This window comes from Bos taurus, chromosome 5 (genome assembly GCF_002263795.3).
Source record: "Bos taurus isolate L1 Dominette 01449 registration number 42190680 breed Hereford chromosome 5, ARS-UCD2.0, whole genome shotgun sequence".
NCBI lineage: Eukaryota > Metazoa > Chordata > Mammalia > Artiodactyla > Bovidae > Bos > Bos taurus.
Window position 1 is genome coordinate 114,373,048 of NC_037332.1, and position 19,426 is coordinate 114,392,473.

At 48.3% G+C, this 19,426-nt stretch overlaps 1 protein-coding gene across 8 annotated transcripts in view; it reads right to left on the minus strand.

Moving 5' to 3' along the window:
* The window catches only part of EFCAB6 (EF-hand calcium binding domain 6), a 253,969-nt gene that overhangs the window by 115,366 nt on the left and 119,177 nt on the right, over positions 1–19,426 (minus strand). For all 8 annotated transcript variants that reach the window (XM_059887190.1, XM_059887189.1, XM_059887191.1 and 5 more), the window contains 5 exons: positions 16,169–16,336; positions 12,720–12,779; positions 12,462–12,622; positions 6,078–6,251; positions 3,836–4,004 (listed from right to left, as the gene is read on the minus strand). In XM_059887190.1, coding sequence (XP_059743173.1) covers positions 3,836–4,004; positions 6,078–6,251; positions 12,462–12,622; positions 12,720–12,779; positions 16,169–16,336 — 732 coding nt within the window. The remainder of the gene's footprint in view (positions 1–3,835; positions 4,005–6,077; positions 6,252–12,461; positions 12,623–12,719; positions 12,780–16,168; positions 16,337–19,426) is intronic.

Below are 19,426 nucleotides of genomic sequence, written 5' to 3' on the forward strand. Positions count from 1 at the left end.
TGCTCAGACTCACGTCCATTGTATCAGTGATGCCATCCAACCATCTCATCCTCTGTCATGCCCTTCTCCTCCTGCCTTCAGTCTTTCCCAGCATCAGGGTCTTTTCCAGTGAGTCGGTTCTTCGCATCAGGTGGTCAAAGTATTGGAGTTTCAGCTTCAGCATCAGTCCTTCCAATGAACACCCAGGACTGATCTCCTTTAGGATGGACTGGTTGGATCTCCTTGCAGTCCAAGGGACTCTCAAGAGTCTTCTCCAACACCACAGTTCAAAAGCATCAATTCTTCGGCACTCAGCTTTCTTTACGTTCTAAACTCTCACATCCGTACGTGACTACTGGAAAAACCATACCTTTGACTAGATGGAACCTTTGTCGGCAAAGTAACGTCTCTGCTTTTGAATATGCTGTCTAGGTTGGTCACAGCTTTTCTTCCAAGGAGCAAGCGTCTTTTAATTCCATGGCTGCAGTCACTATCTGTAGTGATTTTTACAAGTGATGGTTTGCAAGGTATTCAAGCCAACAACGAAGCGCTGCCTGTGTTCAAAGGATGAACAAGTACATGGACACAGAACTGGGCAAGTGGGTATACAGGACTTAGAGCTTCACTCCCAATGCCCTGGGCTTGAGACTACGCAGCCACTGCCCTCCTAACTGGTAAGACAGACATCTGGGGGAAGAGAGGGCAAGAACATTGCCTCCCCACAACCAGACTGGTAGGAAGCAGTGAAGGGCATTCTTATTAAAAGTACTGTCCTTACCACACTCTGAGGCCAGATCCAAGCTCAAAGCTGCCATCGATTGTGCCCAGCTAGCCTGTATGGGCTTCCCTGGTGGCTCAGAAGGTAAAGAATCTGTCTGCAATGTGGGAAACCCAGGTTCAATGCCGAGTCAAGAAGATCCCCTGGAGAAGGGAATAGCTACCCACTCCTGTGCTCTTGCCTGGAAAATCCCATGGACAGAGGAGCCTGGAGGGCCCCAGTCCATGGGGCCGCAAAGAGTCGGACATGACTGAGTTAATAAGCACACACACACACAGCCTGTATGACACCCACCAAGCCAGTATCACTCCCAGCAAGGGTCTGAGGTTGATACAGACTGGCATGGATTTAAATTCGAGTGTCTGAATGGCTTACCAGCTGAACCACGCTGAGCCATGATCTTAAGTCCTAAGCTTTGGTCTCCTCATCTGTGAAGTGGGTATAATGTGATCTATATCTCATGGGGCTCCTGTGGCAGTTACAAATAATGCTTGTCAAGCAACACCCCCAGTGCCTGCACACTGGCAGAGGCAGTAAGTGCTCAGTCAGTGTAGCGATACCATCACTATTCTAGCAATGGTTAGCATTATCATCATGGTTATTATCATTGCTATTATTCCCATTACAGAATTAGTCATCATTAACACTTAAAGCTCTCTGCCGAGTTGGTTTCAAAGGTTTCCTTGCCACTGAAGTTGGGTATTCCCAAACCTTTAACATCTGGATGCCTTGCATTATGTCCAATCTAAAATTCTGGTTTCTTTCTACAGTATAAGCCCATGATTTTCCCAGCTCTGACTTCACCAGTGGTAGAATCACTCTCATCGGTAAATAATTTAACAATGAAAATGTACATTTACATAACGCTTTGAGGTTACCAGCCTCTAGAGTTGAAATCTGGGTCCCCAACAGATGGTGGAAAGTCACTCCACGATTATTGATCTTCAAGTTAAACGGCTGGTCACGACAGGAGGTTTTCAAAGGTTAAACCCAACAAGTCACTAGGAGGGAAGCCAGTAGAATACTTCCCTAATTGTGTTCGCCGTGAACCGGTTGTTAAGTCTCCTGAAACAACAGGCTTCTCTCCCTGCATCTCCATCCTCTGGTGTTTTCTGTTTTCTTCCGCACCCACTGCCGCCCACTGGCGTGTCTCCAGGAAGCCAGCAACCAGGGAGGGGAGAAGCGTGCCGGTGCCACCGGGAAGCAAGAGCAGAGCTGCAGCTGCCCCTCCGCTTGGCCGGAAAGCAGAGACGGGCAGGGGGCAGAGAAGGGGGCCAGGGTGGGTTCGCCAGGTGGAGAGGGGAACCAGCCTCATGTTTAGGAATCCCTACTGGCTTCTGAAGCGCCTGCTTGCCTCACTCCGCAGGTGGTGGCCCTTCAGGCTCCCCTGGGGATTCTAGTTAACTCTTCAGGTTCACCTGTTCATCCAGCAGATGTCCTCTGGGCCCTACCGCATGCCAAGTACTGGGATGCATCCCCGTCCAAAAGAGAGAAAAACGTCTACCTTTGGAGCACGTGTTTTTACTGGAGGAAGAGAAACAGGCAGAATAAAGAAACGAAGCAGGGGCTTTCCTGCGGGCCTGGTGGTTGAGAACCCACCTGCCAACGCAGGGGACCTAGGTTGGATCCCTGGTCCAGGAAGATCCTGCACGCCATGGCCATGCGGCAACTAAGCCTGAGCACCACCAGTGATCCTGTGCTCTGCAGCCTGCGAGCTGCAACTGTTGGAGTCCATGCAGCCTAAAGCCTGTGCTCCACAACAAGAGGAGCCAGCGCAATGAGAAGCCCGCGCACCACAACTGGAGAGCAGCTACTTGCTGTAATCAGAGAAAAGCCCGCGCAGCAACGAAGACCCAGCACAAACAAAAATCAAAAATTTTAATTAAAAAAAAAAAAGAATCAAGAGTCAAACACAAAGAGGCCCCATTTGCCAGGTGATTCGGGGTGGAACCCGGGACCAGGCCCTGGGAGAGTTCCATGATTCCTGCCCATTTACCCACCGAAGCTGCTCTTGTCAGCCGGCAATGGCTGGTTACCAGTTCCTGGTCCCCCCAGCCAGAACTCGCGGAACCATCCTTGACTCTTTCCTCTCCCTTACCCGTTAGCCCCATGTCTCCTCACTGGGCCCCTTAGGCGCACAAACATAGATCCTCCACTTCCGTGTCTCTTGCTTGGGGAAGGGGAGGTCTGGACTGTTTCCACAGCCATCTAATCCCTTCCCCCTTCCCCCACTAGCCGGCCCCCTCCTCCACCCACCCTCCACACTGCTGCCGATGAGAAGCTTGGAAATGAGATTCGGACAGAGCCCATTTCAGCACTTGGCATGGGGGCAGGCACTAGATAAACTGCAGCTGCTAATATGATTATTTCTCTTATTGGAAATATATTTCACTGCCTTCTTCTGAAGGTGTCCACACGGACACTACTACGTACTAGAGGCAAGGTTTCCCTTAAAAATAGCTGCAGATGATGAACTAGGGGGATCATAATAGGAATTTTAAGCAATTGTTCAAATTCATTCCGGAGAAGTCTGTGCAGAACCCTTCAAAGTGAGTTCCTTCTGGCACGAACCTTACCAGTTCCCATAAGCACATGCAAATCAGCACTCTGAGCTTCCCATTTTCACTGCCAGTTTTTTTTTTTCCCTCACTTTCTTGAGGCACAAACTGCAGCTCTGTTATCACAGCATCCCGGGAACCCCTCGCTGGCAGGGCTGGGGAGGGGCCTGAGCAGCCCCGCCCCGCCCCCCACCGCCCCACCTCGCACACGGAGCCGGGTCCTCAGTGATGGCCAAGGAAAGCACCCATGAACTCTTTGTTTTGAAAGGTTAACTATCAAAACCCAGCCGCATTCACATCAGAAGCATATTCTGAAGAAAGTTGCCAAGGACATTTTTGGCCAGAAGAATCCTTTTACATTGTCGGAAGATGCCTAGAAATGAATCCGTTTTGCCCTGGAGTAAACCCTGACTGAAAAAAAACTTAATGCTTGTGCCTTTAGAGCCTGGTAGCAAGCACAGTAAGACAACTGAACTTCCTTCAGGAAAGGAAGAAACGCAGAGAAACCTTACTCTCCTACCTTCTTGAAGTCATGTGTGTGAATTTTGCCGTTAGGCTCCTTGGTGAAGTCGAGAAATCGTTTTCTGAATGCTGGGTCCTGCTGCTGTATACAGCTTTTGAGCTTTTCAATGACTTCATCCTTGGTCATGTTCCTGGTCACAGCACCTTGGCTCTCAGCGGGCGTGGCTCTAAAATCACAAGCAGGCAAGGTGCAGCAGCGTGCTTTCTGTAAGCCAGCAGCCCCCAACCTTTCTTGGCACCACGGACCGGTTTTGTGGAGGACAGTTTTTCCATGGAATGGGGGAGGGATGCTTTGGGGGTGATTTAAGCTCACTGCACTTATTGTGCACTTCACTTCTATTGTTAATACATCAGCTCCACCTCAGATCACCAGGCATGAGGTCCCGGAGGTTGGGGACCCCTGCTACAGACCTCACCCACTTATGGTTCAACCCAGGACAACACGGGGGTTTTCCATCCCCTTTTCACAAACGAGCAGACAGACGCTGAGGTCAAGGGAGTGACTTGGGGACGTCTACACGCCCGTGGCTCGTGGCTTCAGAGCCAGGCCAGCACTCTGTCTCACTGTGTCAGGAAAAGCTCCCCCTCCGTGGCTGAGGTCCCAGCACAAAGCATCAGGCCCGGGTGGGGAGCTTTGGGGCAGGGGCTGGCGTCACCCCTGAGGTTTTCAGCTGTGCTTTGAGCTGGCTGAACCTGGTGTGTGAGTGGGAAGACACGGCTGAGAAAGGATACTTTAGTGAACTGGGAAAATGCAAAGTCAGAGCCTTGCTACACAGCCTTAAATTAAACAGGCTGTTTCATGGTCCCCAAATCAAAGATCATCAGACAGCCATGGGAAGGAAGGGATGTCCACAATTGATCCAAGTTGATTCGCAAAATCAATTTAATTTATATAATACAGATCTTATGCGGTGTGCTCTGAGTGTGACAATCTACGTGTCTTTGAAGGATAATTACTCTCCAGCCCTCCTGCAGTCTCCTAGACCTCGTTTTGATAGCCATGAGATGGTCCTGAGAATGGACTTGGGCCCCTCACCTGCTGCTTCTGTCGGCTCTAAGAGCTCTCCAGGAATGCCCACGTTTGATGAAATGTTAAATTGCCAGCACTTCTCTCACTGCTTTTTTTGGGAGGCAGACGTAGCTCTTCATAGAACCTTTTACCTTTCTCTTAAAATACCGTCTTTCTACTCATCTATAAAGCAGCTACTATTAAAGTGCCCAGATATTCAAATTTCATCACCTTAGCATTAAAATATTCCCATTGCTCTACACTTGAGAATTTTTTAAAGGGGATATGACAAAGTGAAGTCGGCCGATTAGTTCTACATTTTACCTTTCCTTATGGATTTATTACAAGCTATAGAACAAGCAAGTTACAATAATATCTTTTCATTAGACTAAACCTATATTTTTCAAAATGAAGGGCGAGAATATTCATCAGTCTGACTTTTAATGGATTTACTAAGTATGTTTTACTGTTACGATTCTATCTGGCAATCATTTAAGTAATTCTATCATTCATGTTAGAAAATGTTAACCAGTGTTATGAGTATATCTTGCAATAAATATTATAAGCAGTAAGGAAGCTACAACTCTGGAAAAAAGTAACTGTGACTGCAGGGAGGTAATAGTTGAGTGGCAGATGGGTTCTTTGGGAGCTGAACGTCCTGGGTCCTTTCCTCAGGGTGTCCACTAAGTTTGTGAATAACCTGAGCACGCAAAGTCACTTTCATTTGTGTCCAACTCTCTGAGACCCTATGGACTGTAGCCCGCCGGCTCCTCTGTGCGTGGGATTCCACTGGAGTGGGCTGCCGTTTCCTCCTCCAGGGTATCGTCCCGACCCAGGCAGGGGCTTCTTCACCACTCGCGCCACCTCGGAAGCCCAAATAATGTGAGGCCAGCCCCAGACCTCCTCTCAGGCCTCAGCGCTTTCAGTCCTAGAATTAGTAAGTCAGCGCAGCATGGTCCTAAGACCTCTGCTTGCTCTAAAACACCCTGACTCTAATCACTGTATTCATCATTTGCCATCTTTCTTATTTAAATCCCAAAATACTTAAATACTCATTTTGGTCAACAAATATTTACTGTCTACCTTGCAGTAGAATTCCACGGACAGAAGAGACTGGCGCAGTCCAGTGGACTACTGTCCACGGGGTTGCAAACATTCGGACACGACTGAGCAACTAACACATCCCGCAGTAGGCGCTGTGGTTTTAATACATGCTTTCGATTTGTTTTACCTCTCAGAATGGTCTGGCAGTGGCTGCTCCTCTTTTTGAAGATGTTCGTTTAACAGTTGACCCTTTGGCATGGAAACTGGAGAGACAGTGGGCGGGCGATTAATTCCTAGGCATGCCAAAAGTTTCTTGTAAAGGATTCTTCCTGAAGCAATATCCTGAAACTTACTGCAGAGTCTGAATTTTAAAAATAATTAGAACACGCCCATTAGAACAGCTGAAATAAGACAGAGCCTATGAAGTGTTGGCAAGAAGGTGAGTGGCTACAGGTCTCCTCCATGGCTGGTGGAGTGCGAGGTGGTGCTCCCACTTTGGAAGACTGTGGGGCAACCGAATGTATACTCATCAGAGGATCTAGCTATCCCACCCATAGGCACGTGGCCGGAAGAAATAAAAACGTATGTCTACACAAAGACTTGTATAATACCTGTGGCTTTCATTGTAAGAGCAAAAACGAGGAACAAACCAAATGCCCATCCGTAGATGAGTGGATCCACAAGGCTGGGGAAGGCCATAAAACAGAAGCCTACTCTGCAATGAACAAGAACCAACTGTGGATACACAGAACAGTGTGAGTGAGCCACACAGACATTATGCTTGGTGAATAAAACCTGGCATCTTGTAGGCTTGCATTTACAGAGAATCCTAGAAAATGCCAAGTCATCTGCAGTGACATGGTGCCAGGTGGGTGGAAGAGAGGGATTGCAAAGGGCACAAGGAAGCTTTAAGGATGATGAAAAAGTTTAGTGTCTGGATTGACAGCTTGTGATGGGTTCACAGAGATGTATACACTTGATGGATTTCTTCCAATTGTATTATTTAAATATGGGTTAGTTTGAGACTCCCCTGGTGGTCCAGTGGTTAAGACTCCATGCTCCCAATGCAGAGCAAGCCCACCTCACGGAGCTGCAAGAGGCTGGGGAAGTGCTCGTTCTGAAAGGAGGGAACAGATCATCTGAAAACCCGGACACAACAGAGAGCTCAGCATCAGCCTTGCTGAGCTAGGACCTGTGGGAATGGCTGCAGCAAATGAGAGCTCCCCGTGCGCTTGACCCTGGGTGGCAGGCTTTGTGTCTACCACCTCATTTGGTCCTCACCACAGCTCTCATCTCAGCACTTGCCCAAGTTCACAGCTTGTTCAGGGCCGAGCTGGGATTTGAACCCAGGCCTTCTGGCTACAGAGCCCGAGTTCCAGAGGGGCTTGAGGATCCTGAGGGGCCGGGAAGCCACATTCTGTTAAAGCAGCTGGTGTTTTCCTAATGGCAAGAGGACACACAAGTGCTTCAAGCAGGGTTTTAATGTGATCATCTCTATAGGACTTCCTTGGTAGCTCAGACGGTAAAGCATCTGCCCCTGCAATGCAGGAGACCCGGGTTTGATCCCTGGGTTGGGAAGATCCCCTGGAGAAAGAAATGGAAACCCACTCCAGTACTCTTGCCTGGAAAATCCCATGGACAGAGGAGCCTCGTAGGCTACATATAGTCCATGGGGTCGCAAAGAGTCGGACACGACTGAGCAACTTCACTTTGTAGTTTAGACAGACTGGTTACACAATGGAGAAGGGATAGAAAGGCTTCCATCTCAAAAATCCAGGTGCCTGCATGATCAACCCACTAAAGTTCACCCATTCATTCATTCATTTCCTCGCCCTGTCCGTGAGCCAGGCACTCTTCCACTCCTAGGTACTGGGGCTTCAGCCGGAAGAGACAGTCTCCACGTTTTATGTCCTCGGGAGGTGGCACAGGTAATAAGCATAAACAAATGACAGGAGCCATGAAAAGTGCAGCTGGGCGACAGGTGGGGAGTACCCGGGAGGTGGGGTCAGGGGAAGGTGGAGAAGGGGGCGAACGGAGTGTCCTGCCACTCTGGGTGGTGAGATGCCCACCAATCTCCTTTCCAAGTTAACATGTCTAAAATGAAACTTCTGATTTCTACCCCCAGAAACTGTCCCCCTCAGCCTCCCCCAGCTCAGATGACAATCCTGAGTCCCCAGGTGCTTGAGCCAGAAGCTTGGGTTCATCCTCACCTCCTGCCCACCCCACCCCAACCCACACTCCTGGCTGTTCAGCCAGTGGTTTTCCAAACACACCCTGAACCTCCACATGTACTCATGGTACGTATTTCTAGAAGAACCACAGCGACAAAGTGGGCAGGGGGTGGTTCTTATCACACCAAAGTGAAAAAGTCAAAGTGTCAGTCACTCCGTCGTGTCTAACTCTTTGCAAGCCCATAGAATGGGGCCTGCCAGACTCCTCTGTCCATGGGATTCTCCAAGTAAGAATTCTGCAGTGGGCAGCCATTCCCTTCTCCAGGGATCTTTCCCACCCAGGGATCAAACCCAGGTCCCCCACATTGCAGACAGATTCTTCACCATCTGAGCCACCAGGGAAGCCCCTTGTTACACCAAACTGCTTTCCAAAGAGGCTTTGTCATTTACACACGCACCAGCACACACTCGAGAACCACCTTCTCCTCTTTTCTGCTCTTTCCACGTGTTTGCAAATTTGCATTTCTTTTACTTCAAGTGGTATCAAACATAACTCATATTTTTTTCTGTTTATTAACCTACATTTTAACAAAGCAATAGCAAGCCTTCTGCTTAGAGCCTTTGGCAGATAGAGACATCTCATTAGGATTTAATCATACTGTTTTCATGAAAGGCAGACTTAGTGTAACCTCTTTACAGCGAGTGATGCTGTTTTAACATGTAAGAAAAGCCTTTTTTAAAAAAAATTAATATACTTCAGAAAAAGAGGAGTTGATATAAAGAAAATAAAGTGTACTCAGGTAGAACATGAATGTCGTTGGGCGACACCCTCCTTTTAGGGACAAGTAAATGGAGACCTCAAGAGGTTCCCCTCTGCTGGCCCCTGGAAGCCGCTGCAAACATTTAACAACTCCCAAGCCTCCTATTCCACCGGCGAGCTCCCCCCTCAGCAACCGATCTTGCCTCCCCCTACGTTGAGAAGTCTGGAGAGGCGACTCCTAGGTCAGCATCCCCATAACCCCTCTTCCCTCCCTGGCTCCATCTGCTTCTCCTCTGCAGATGCTGGCTGCAGTCTCCCGCTTTTCCCAGCCCGCAGGCACGCCAGAGCCTGTCTGTGAAGCCAGCTGACTCCCTCCCTGACCCTGCCCTCTCTGCTCCACACACCTCCCGAGGACCTGCTGGGTCTCCCCCCACCTAACTGCTCACCCCACTTGCTTCCTTTGTGACCTCTGACCTTGCTGGCCCCCTGCCCCCTTAGCCTCAGGCACCCCCATCCGGTCCCATCACCCCAAGCTTCTTGGCCTCCTCTGCTGCTGGACCAGCCGGGGCCCTGGTTGCCTGGTGGTGGCCTCAGGTCCTGCCCGAGGCCCGCTCACCTCAGCCAGTTGGTCCACCGTGGACCCCAGACAAGCGCTTGTCGAACAAACAAACGAGCAAGCGGTAGGTGTGAGGACGCCGGGGTCTCGTCCCGGCCCGGACTCCCCTCTGAGGCCCACGTCTTCCTGCAGCCCTTTTTCTGGCGCTTTCACCCCCGACTGGCCAACTCCATCTGCTTCCTCAGTGGCCCTGTCTCTCCCACCTCTCGAGCAGCCCCAGGCATCCCCGGAGACCCCTCCACCCTCGGCCGTCAGCCTCCCTGTCCAGAGTCAGCGGGCGGTTCCTCTGCTGCCCAGACCAGCCCGGAGCAGCCGGCCCCACGGTCCTTTGCCCCTCCTTCTTCCGGCCCCTTCCTTCCCCTTTGCCCCCCTTACACCCATTCCCCTCCCTGGAGCCAGAGCCGTGTTTACAGAGCACAGACCTGGCGTGGCAACTCGCCCCCGCTAGACCCTCTTGCGGCCTCCGGTTGCCCCTTAGCTCCGCTTCTCGGCTGTGGGCCGAATGGCAGAGGCGACAGGGACTCGGTGTACCCGCATCCTGCAGGCCTGCAGACCGGGGCAGGGGCATTTTCAGAGCCCTCCGTCCTGGCGGCTCTCAGGCCCTGTGGAGGACCCTGCCTACTTGATGACTCCGGTCCCCTGGGGGGGTGGTGCCCGTCCTTCTAGCCCACCCTTCCTGCCCTGTGCCGCAGGCCCCTGCTGCTCTCCCCATGTATCCTGCCCACCTGTCCCGCGGGAGCGTCCCCTGCTGCCCCACATCTTGCAAGGCTCTTTCCTTTCTTTTCCGGGTTCCAGCCTCCCGTCCCTGGGAAGCTGCTCGCCTTCCGTGCCCTGGCCCCACCCTCCGGGCTTCCAGAATGGTGTGTGCATGGTACTCTGGTGCTCGCACGCCATGCTGGGTGCTTCTGCATCTCTTTTCCCCATGTTAGACATCCCCGCACCCCCTACCCCCAACCACCGCCAGTAAATGAAGGGATTTCTGTAAACCTATTAAAGAAAGCTGAGTGCCAAAGAATTGATGCTTTTGAACTGTGGTGTTGGAGAAGACTCTTGAGAGTCCCCTGGACTGCAAGGAGATCCAACCAGTCCATCCTAAAGGAGATCAGTCCTGGGTGTTCTTTGGAAGGACTGATGTTGAAGCTGAAACTCCAATACTTTGGCCACCTGATGCAGAGAGCTGACTCATTGGAAAAGACCCTGATGCTGGGAGGGATTGAGGACAGGAGGAGAAGGGGACGACAGAGGATGAAATGGTTGGATGGCATCACTGACACAATGGACATGGGTTTGGGTGGACTCTGGGAGCTGGTGATGGACAGGGAGGCCTGGCGTGCTGCAGTTCATGGGGTCGCAGAGTCGGACATGACTGAGCGACTGAACTGAACTGAACTGATTGATATAACAGGGGCTTCTCTGGTGGCTCAGATGGTAAAGCGTCTGCCTGCAATGCAGGAGACCCAGGTTCGATCCCTGGGTCGGGAAGATCCCCTGGAGAAGGAAATGGCAACCCACTCCAGTACTCTTGCTTGGAAAATTCCATGGATGGAGGAGCCTGGTGGGGTCGCAAAGAGTTGGACATGACTGAGCAACTTCACTTTTTTTTTTATTGATATAACAGGATGGCCAGATGCAGGAGACTCATGCAACACTCAGAGTGGCAGACCAAGTGGAAGAACAACTGAACCACCCGGCCAGTGCTGGGCTCCTCCCTCTCCCTCGCTCTCCCTCCCTCTCTCTCTCCCTCTCTCTCCCTCTCCCTCGCTCTCCCTCCCTCTCTCTCTCCCTCTCCCTCCCTCTCTCTCTCTCTCTCCCTCCCTCTCTCTCTCTCTCTCTCCCTCTCTCTTGGGACTGAGCACACAGCAAAGTCACAAGCCAGCCCTGCAGACACGGACATCCATGTGGCCTCCGCCTCCGCCAGCTGCCCAGCCCAGGCCCTCGCCCCTCCCTGAGGTCCTCCAGAACCTCCTCTGGACTTGCTGTCACCTGCTTCTCCCCTTTGCTTTGTTTCTTCCCGTCGCCCCAAGCACACTGATCTTCCTCCAAGAGTTCTGTAAACTGGATGGACGCAAACAGCCGGCCCAGCACACCAAGCTCTCAAAAGCCCCTCCTGATGGGGAAAGCCTTGCTCCCACTTCTTATAAGCCACGGGGAAAAGGGGCTATGAGTGTTCACAGAAAGGAGACTTGAGAGGCCAACAATTTAAACCAATGTAATATGAAGCAAAGTAAAAAAATAAGATTTTTAACATTCCATTTGGAAGGACTGAAAGAGCATCCTTGTGATGCCACTGAATTTCCACCTACAGGAATCTCCCAGATCACTGCCCACACCCTGGGGAACACTGGCCGCCTGTTTCTGAGGGTGGCCTGTGGCAGGCGCCATCCCTCCTGAGTCCCGCTCCAGCCTGCAGGTTGTCAAGGTCATCTGCAGTGACGGAACGCTGCAGGGGATGAGCCCCTCCACCTGCAGGGTGGAACAGACACCAGGCAGGACCCATGGAGCCTTCAGGACACCCTTCTTTTCTTTCTCTAATATCCCTGTCCCCTCCAGCTTCGGCTCAGCTACCACAAAGTAAGTTTTAAACTAAAATCAACTATAAATCACATATATAAACTATAAATCAGGCTACCATTTATGGGCTGGTTGGTCACAGCCAGACGCCCTGGGAGGTAAACAGTATGAAGAGTAAAACATAGGAGTCACGGCGACCAGAATGGGACCCAGGCACCAGGGCTCACTCCTGTGTGTCTCCAAGGACTCACTGAACTTCTTCAGGCCTCCATCTCCTTACTCCGGAAAAGGAGTTGTAACGCAACCTTACACACTTGTGGCGAGGACTCATCATATAGTATATGTGCCAGGTTCTCAACCAACGTTCAAGGCTTAGTACAGGCTCAGTAACTAGAAGCTATTACCAGTACTACCTACTAACATGGCAGAAAACATGTAGAAAAAGCTTTAGAATTATCAAACAGACTTTAAGGAAAACGTGACATGAACTAATTCTGTTACCTGAAAACTTACTTTACTAAATGTTCAGTTGTTAAAAATGGGCAGAATACACGCATGATTTTCTTGAAATTATTTCGCCCAATCAGTCCTGTGTCTCCGAGGTCATATGACCGCAGCATATTACAGAAAGCTGATAGATTCTTAGCAATCGAGTCATGAATAATTTCTTCCACCTACCAGGAGAAAAAAAAATGATATTTACCAAGTTGCATGTTTGTAACCTGGGGTGGGAGGTAGCACCCTGGGGCCACACAGGAAAGCCTTACTTACTGAATCCCAAGCCAGGAAGAGAGGCATCTTGGTGTCTTTATAGGCAGGTATTTTGTGCAGCTGATTGGGAAACAGAAAATGTGTATAAATACAAGTCTCTCATAAAGGCAGTGGGGGCTTAGGAGGCAGACGGACTTTGGGCTGTCGGTTCTGTCCCTGACTAGCCAAGAGTTTAGACCTTAAGCAGGTGTGTCTGCCCACCAGCCCCCGTCTGGAAATGAGGACAACAACATTCAACTTGTGCTTATTTTAAAAAGTACAACAAACGTGAAAAAAAATCCATCACCTAGAAATTAAATAATGAACACCTAGATTATAACAATGGGGAATACTCTGTATCTTTTAATATTACATAGCAGAATTTTTACTGACACTAATCTTTGGAAGAAAAGTTATGACCAACCTAGATAGCATATTAAAAAGCAGAGACATTATTTTCCCAACAAAGGTCCGTCTAGTCAAGGCTATGGTTTTTCCAGTGGTCAGGTATGGATGTGAGAGTTGAACTGTGAAGAAAGCTGAGTGCCAAAGAATTGATGCTTTTGAACTGTGGTGTTGGAGAAGACTCTTGAGAGTCCCTTGGACTGCAAGGAGATCCAACCAGTCCATCCTAAAGGAGATCAGTCCTGGGTGTTGTTTGGAAGGATGATGCTAAAGCTGAAATTCCAGTACTTTGGCCACTTCATGCAAAAAGTTGACTCATTGGAAAAGACTCTGATGCTGGGAGGGGTTGGGGGCAGGAGGAAAAGGGGATGACAGAGGATGAGATGCCTGGATGGCATCACCAACTCGATGGATGTGGGTTTGGGTGAACTCCGGGAATTGGTGATGGACAGGGAGGCCTGGTGTGCTGCAGTTCATGGGGTCACAAAGAGTCGGACACGACTGAGTTACTGACCTGAACTGAAGGGTTAACAATATGTTAACTGATGATAAATTTAAAAGTCACTAAGTACATATTTCATTTTAAAATAAAATATATATCATATATGATATATATATACACATATGTCCAGCTCATCAAACTGTATACTGTATATTAAATTGTGTACTTTTATATATCAATTATACCTCAATAAACTAGTGTGTGTGTGTATAAAGGTATAAAGGTTTGGAAGAACACGCAAGAGTGAGTAAAAACGTAACACAATTCCTCCATGTGAGAATTAGCAGTGATCTTAATTTTCTCTATTTGCACATCTCTGTGTTCCAATGTTTCTAATCCATTTCTTTGTATTAACATTCACTCAACACACTGCTTTGTGAGGGTGCCTAGCACTGGACTATGCTTGAGGGTGCCTCTGACAGTGAAAACAGAGTAGTCCCTGCCTTCCGAGAGGCACGGCAACATCCTGATACAAACGTGGCCCCGTGGCTGGAACAGGTGTGTGAGGCTGAAGACTGCAAGGTTGGCTTCATCAGAGGGGTCCAGGGCATCGCTGGGAAGGCTGAGACCTACTGAAGGGCCCCGGACGAGGGAGTGGGAAGGGGATCCTGGCAGGAGCTGCGATGCTAAGGTTGGTGGAGGGAGCCTGGGGAGGCCGAGGACCTGGCGGATGGCGAGGAGACCCTGTGAGAGGTGGCCAGAGTGGACCACAAGGCACTCCGTCAATCACGTTGGGACATTCTGCTTTATCTACGAGGCTACAGTCGTTAGAGGACTGCAAGCCCGGAGGTGGACAGGGTCTGATCTAGAGCAGGCCCTGACCACGATGCTGGCCACGTGGAAAGCACACTCTCACATGTCTACAGTTTTGTTTTTAAGGAAAAAAATTGGATTTGATTAAAAAAGAAAGAAGAAAAAGGATGGCTACATGCAGTCAATCCTAAAAGAAATCATCCCTGAATATTCATTGGAAGGACTGATGCTACAGCTGAAGTCCCAATAATTTGACCACCTGATGGGAAGAGCCAAGTCACTGGAAAAGACCCAAATGCTGGGAAAGATTGAGGACAGGAGGAGAAGTGGGCAATAGAGGGCGAGATGGTTGCATGGCGTCACTAACTGAATGGACATGAGTTTCAGCAAGCTTCAGGAGACGGTAAGGGACACGGAAGCCTGGCGTGCTGCAGTCCATGGGGTCAAAAAGACTCATACATGACTGAGCAACTGAACAACAAAAATATGCCGGGATGCGGTGATGGGCAGAGGCGATGATGCACAAGAGCTGGCACAGTCTGTGTCCCACTGGGGAACTCTGGAGAAGCTGCAGTTCTCTGTTTCTGCAGGTGAAAGGACTCCGGGACTCACTTCTGAAACAGCTCAAGAAGGACCCAGTGACGTGGGTTAGGATGTGCACAAGGTGGGCTTCCCAGGCGGCACTAGTAGTAAAGACCCTGCCTGCCGGCGCAGGAGGGGTAAGAGACGTGGGTCAGTCCCTGCGTTGGGAAGATCCTCTGGAGGAGGGCATGGCAACCCACTCCAGTGTTCCTGCCTGGAGAATCCCATGGACAGAGGAGGCACGTGGTCACAGGAGCCCATGGGTTCCCAAAGAGTCAGACACAGCTGAAGCAACTTACCATGAGTGCACACAAACCATAGTATTTAAACTGAAAGCTAACCTGTACCTGGTAAAAAGAAGTCTTTAACAAACATTGCAATGAAACTCTGCTAATGTCCATGGCATGCATTATCTGAAACTAATCCGATTTTTTCAAAGTCCTTAAAATTTTAAAATGCTAAATAGCTATTAAAGTTAGCTTTAATAGAAGGATTTAATAGAAGGATTAACAATAACAAAAGTATCAACTTTTCAACCAAAATAAATACAAAAGTGCCACTAGAGGCAATAAGCAGTTGTTTTGTTTCAAATGCATTCATGCTAAGTCGCTTCAGTCAAGTCTGACTCTCTGTGACCCCATCGACTGTAGGTCACCAGGCTCCTCTGTCCATGGGATTCTCCAGGCAAGAATACTGGAGTAGGTTGCCTTGCCCTCCTCCAGGGGGATCTTCCCGACCCAGGGATTGAAACTGCATCTCTTACATCTCCTGCATGGGCAGGCAGGTTCTAGCAGTGCTATCGAAATGCTGTGAAAAGGAGTTCTATCTGGTGTATCAAGTGCTGCCATTCAAGGAAAGGTTTTTGGAAATGTCAAAGTTCATCCCTCAGTGAGATTTAGAAAAGTGAAAGTTGCTCAGTTGTGTCTGACTCTCTGCAACCCCATGGACTGTAGCCCACGGAATTCTCCAGGCCAGAATACTGGAGTGGGTAGCCTTTCCCTTCTTCAAGGGATCTTCCCAACCCAGGGATCGAATCCAGGTTTAGAAACTAAAAGTTAAAATCAAACAGCTTTTAAACACAACTCTTGCTTAAAATTAAAATTAACCCTGGTGGAAAATGTGCATTCAGTTATTTAAACCATATCTCACCTGCATCTCTTATTTCACTAACAACACTTAAGTTTCCTACCGTAAACAAAAGCAAACGTGAAGTTGTGGCAAAACTCACCTTAGGGCTCTCTTCAATTAGCTCAATAAACCTGCTGACGTTGACACATCCGGTGCACCCAGGGTCAAGTATTCGCATTAGTTCCCTGAATTCTGAATCACTTATTTTTACCACCATGCAATTTAGAATGCGTTGCAGTTCTTGCCCTGTTATCTGTCCATCAGGTTTCTGAGCATGAAAATATTATAAGGGAATGTTTTAAAAAACGAAAAAAAGGAAGGAAAAGCATGACATGTACTGGGCAGCACTTAATAAATCAAGATTTGGGGCCAAATAGAATTGTGATCTGAAATACGAAAACCTCAGCGGATGCTCACTGTATAACCCACGTGCCAAGAGCAGTCGGGGGAGGGAATCTAGAACTTTGCCAGTGCCGTTGCTATCATGTTCTTCGTCAGGATGTGGCAACAAAGAGGCTGACCCTCTCCCCGGGGCAGGCTGAATGCTGCTGGTCTCAGAAGCCAAACAGCTTTTCCTGCCCTAACCCACCTGAGGACCCTGCAGCTCAGCCACACCAGGCATATAGCATTTCCTGGAAATTCAATTACCACTTGCCAATTTACTAAGAATGTTAACTATGCTTGTTTGCACTACCACCAACCTCGTCAATTACATAAATGGACAATTACTTAGCGAGAAAAATTTCAGCCACGCACCATAAAGAAAACGTGTTATGAGCATAATACTGAGAGGCAGACTTCTTCTCCCAGAATAAAAAATTACCAATAAGTAAATTGAATATCAAAATTGAGAGAAACTATTTACTGGAAAGGCAGGGGAAATAAAGGACCCTATCTCTCCATAAAGAGATATTGTGAATATTAATGTGACCAAAGACTTATTAAGTGATACAGCAGTGTATGAGTGACAACTACAAATTTAGGGTCCAAAACTTGAAAAGGACAAAAGGTTTTCTTGGAGAAAATTAAGTAATTTAGAGGGTATGTTCAGGGTACTTTTTGGTGGGGGAGTGACGACTGTTTAATGTTCAAGTAGGAGTCGTTGACAACTAATATTTATGATTTTCAATAATCAACCATTCAGTTCAGTTCAGTCGCTCAGTCATGTCCAACTCTTTGCAACCCCATGAATTGCAGCATGCCAGGCCTCCCTGTCCAACACCAACTCCCGGAGTTCACTCAAACTCATTCCCATTGAGTTGGTGACGCCATCCAGCCATCTCATCCTCTGTCGTCCCCTTCTCCTCCTGCCCCCAATCCCTCCCAGCATCAGAGTCTTTTCCAATGAGTCAACTCTTCTCACGAGGTGGCCAAAGTACTGGAGTTTCAGCTTTAGGATCAGTCCTTCCAAAGAACACCCAGGGCTGATCTCCTTTAGGATGGACTGGTTGGATCTCCTTGCAGTCCAAGGGACTCTCAAGAGTCTACTCCAACACCACAGTTCAAAAGCATCAATTCTTCGGCGCTCAGCTTTCTTCACAGTCCAACTCTCACATCCATACATGACCACTGGAAAAACCATAGCCTTGACTAGACAGACCTTTGTTGGCAAAGTAATGTCTCTGCTTTTCAATATGCTGTCTAGGTTGGTCATAACTTTCCTTCCGAGGAGTAAGCGTCTTTTAATTTCATGGCTGCAGTCACCATCTGCAGTGATTTTGGAGCCCCCAAAAATAAAGTCTGACACTGTTTCCACTGTTTCCCCATCTATTTCCCATGAAGTGATGGGACCAGAAGCCATGATCTTAGTTTTCTGAATGTTGAGCTTAAGCCGACTTTTTCACTCTCCTCTTTCACTTTCATCAAGAGGCTTTTTAGTTCCTCTTCACTTTCTGCCATAAGGGTGGTGTCATCTGCATATCTGAGGTTATCGCTATTTCTCCCAGCAATCCTGATTCCCGCTTGTGCTTCTTCCAGCCCAGTGTTTCTCATGATGTACTCTGCATAGAAGTTAAATAAGCAGATGACAATATACAGCCTTGACATACTCCTTTTCCTATTTGGAACCAGTCTGTTGTTTTATGTCCAGTTCTAACTGTTGCTTCCTGACCTGCATATAAGTTTCTCAAGAGGCAGGTCAGGTGGTCTGGTATTCCCATCTCTTTCAGAATTTTCCACAGTTTATTGTGATCTGCACAGTCAAAGGCTTTGGCATAGTGCATAAAGCAGAAATAGATGTTTTTCTGGAACTCTCTTGCTTTTTCCATGATCCAGTGGATGTTGGCAATTTGATCTCTGGTTCCTCTGCCTTTTCTAAAACCAGCTTGAACATCTGGAAGTTCACGGTTCATGTACTGCTGAAGCCTGGCTTGGAGAATTTTGAGCATTACTTTACTAGCGTGTGAGATGAATGCAATTGTGTGGTAGTTTTGAGTATTCTTTGGCATTGCCTTTCTTTGGGATTGGAATGAAAACCGACCTTTTCCAGTTCTGTGGCCACTGCTGAGTTTTCCAAATTTGCTGGCATATTGACTGCAGCATTTTCACAGTATCATCTTTCAGGATTTGAAAGAGCTCAACTGGAATTCCATCACCTCCACTAGCTTTTTTCGTAGTGATGCTTTCTAAGGCCCACTTGACTTCACATTCCAGGATGTCTGGCTCTAGATGAGTAATCACACCATCACTCATGATTATCTTGGTCGTGAATATCTTTTTTGTACAGTTCTTCTGTGTATTCTTGCCACCTCTTCTTGATATCTTCTGCTTCTGTTAGGTCCATACCATTTCTGTCCTTTATCGAGCCCATCTTTGCATGAAATGTTCCCTTGGTATCTCTAATTTTCTTGAAGAGATCTCTAGTCTTTCCCATTCTGTTGTTTTCCTCTATTTCTTTGCATTGATCACTGAGGAAGGCTTTCTTATCTCTTCTTGCTATTCTTTGGAACTCTGCATTCAGATGCTTATATCTTTCCTTTTCTCCTTTGCTTTTCACTTCTCTTCTTTTCACAGCTATTTTTAAGGCCTCCCCAGACAGCCCTTTTGCTTTTTCGCTTTCTTTTTCATGGGGATGGTCTTGATCCCTATCTCTTGTACAATGTCACGAACCTCAGTTCATAGTTCATTAGGCACTCTATCAGATCTAGTCCCTTAAGTCTATTTCTCACTTCCACTGTATAATCATAAGGGATTTGATTTAGGTCATACCTGAATGGTCTAGTGGTTTCCCCTACTTTCTTCAATTTAATCCTGAATTTGGCAATAAGGAGTTCATGATCTGAGCCAGAGTCAGCTCCCAGTCTTGTTTTTGCTGACTGTATAGAGCTTCTCCATCTTTGGCTGCAAAGAATATAATCAA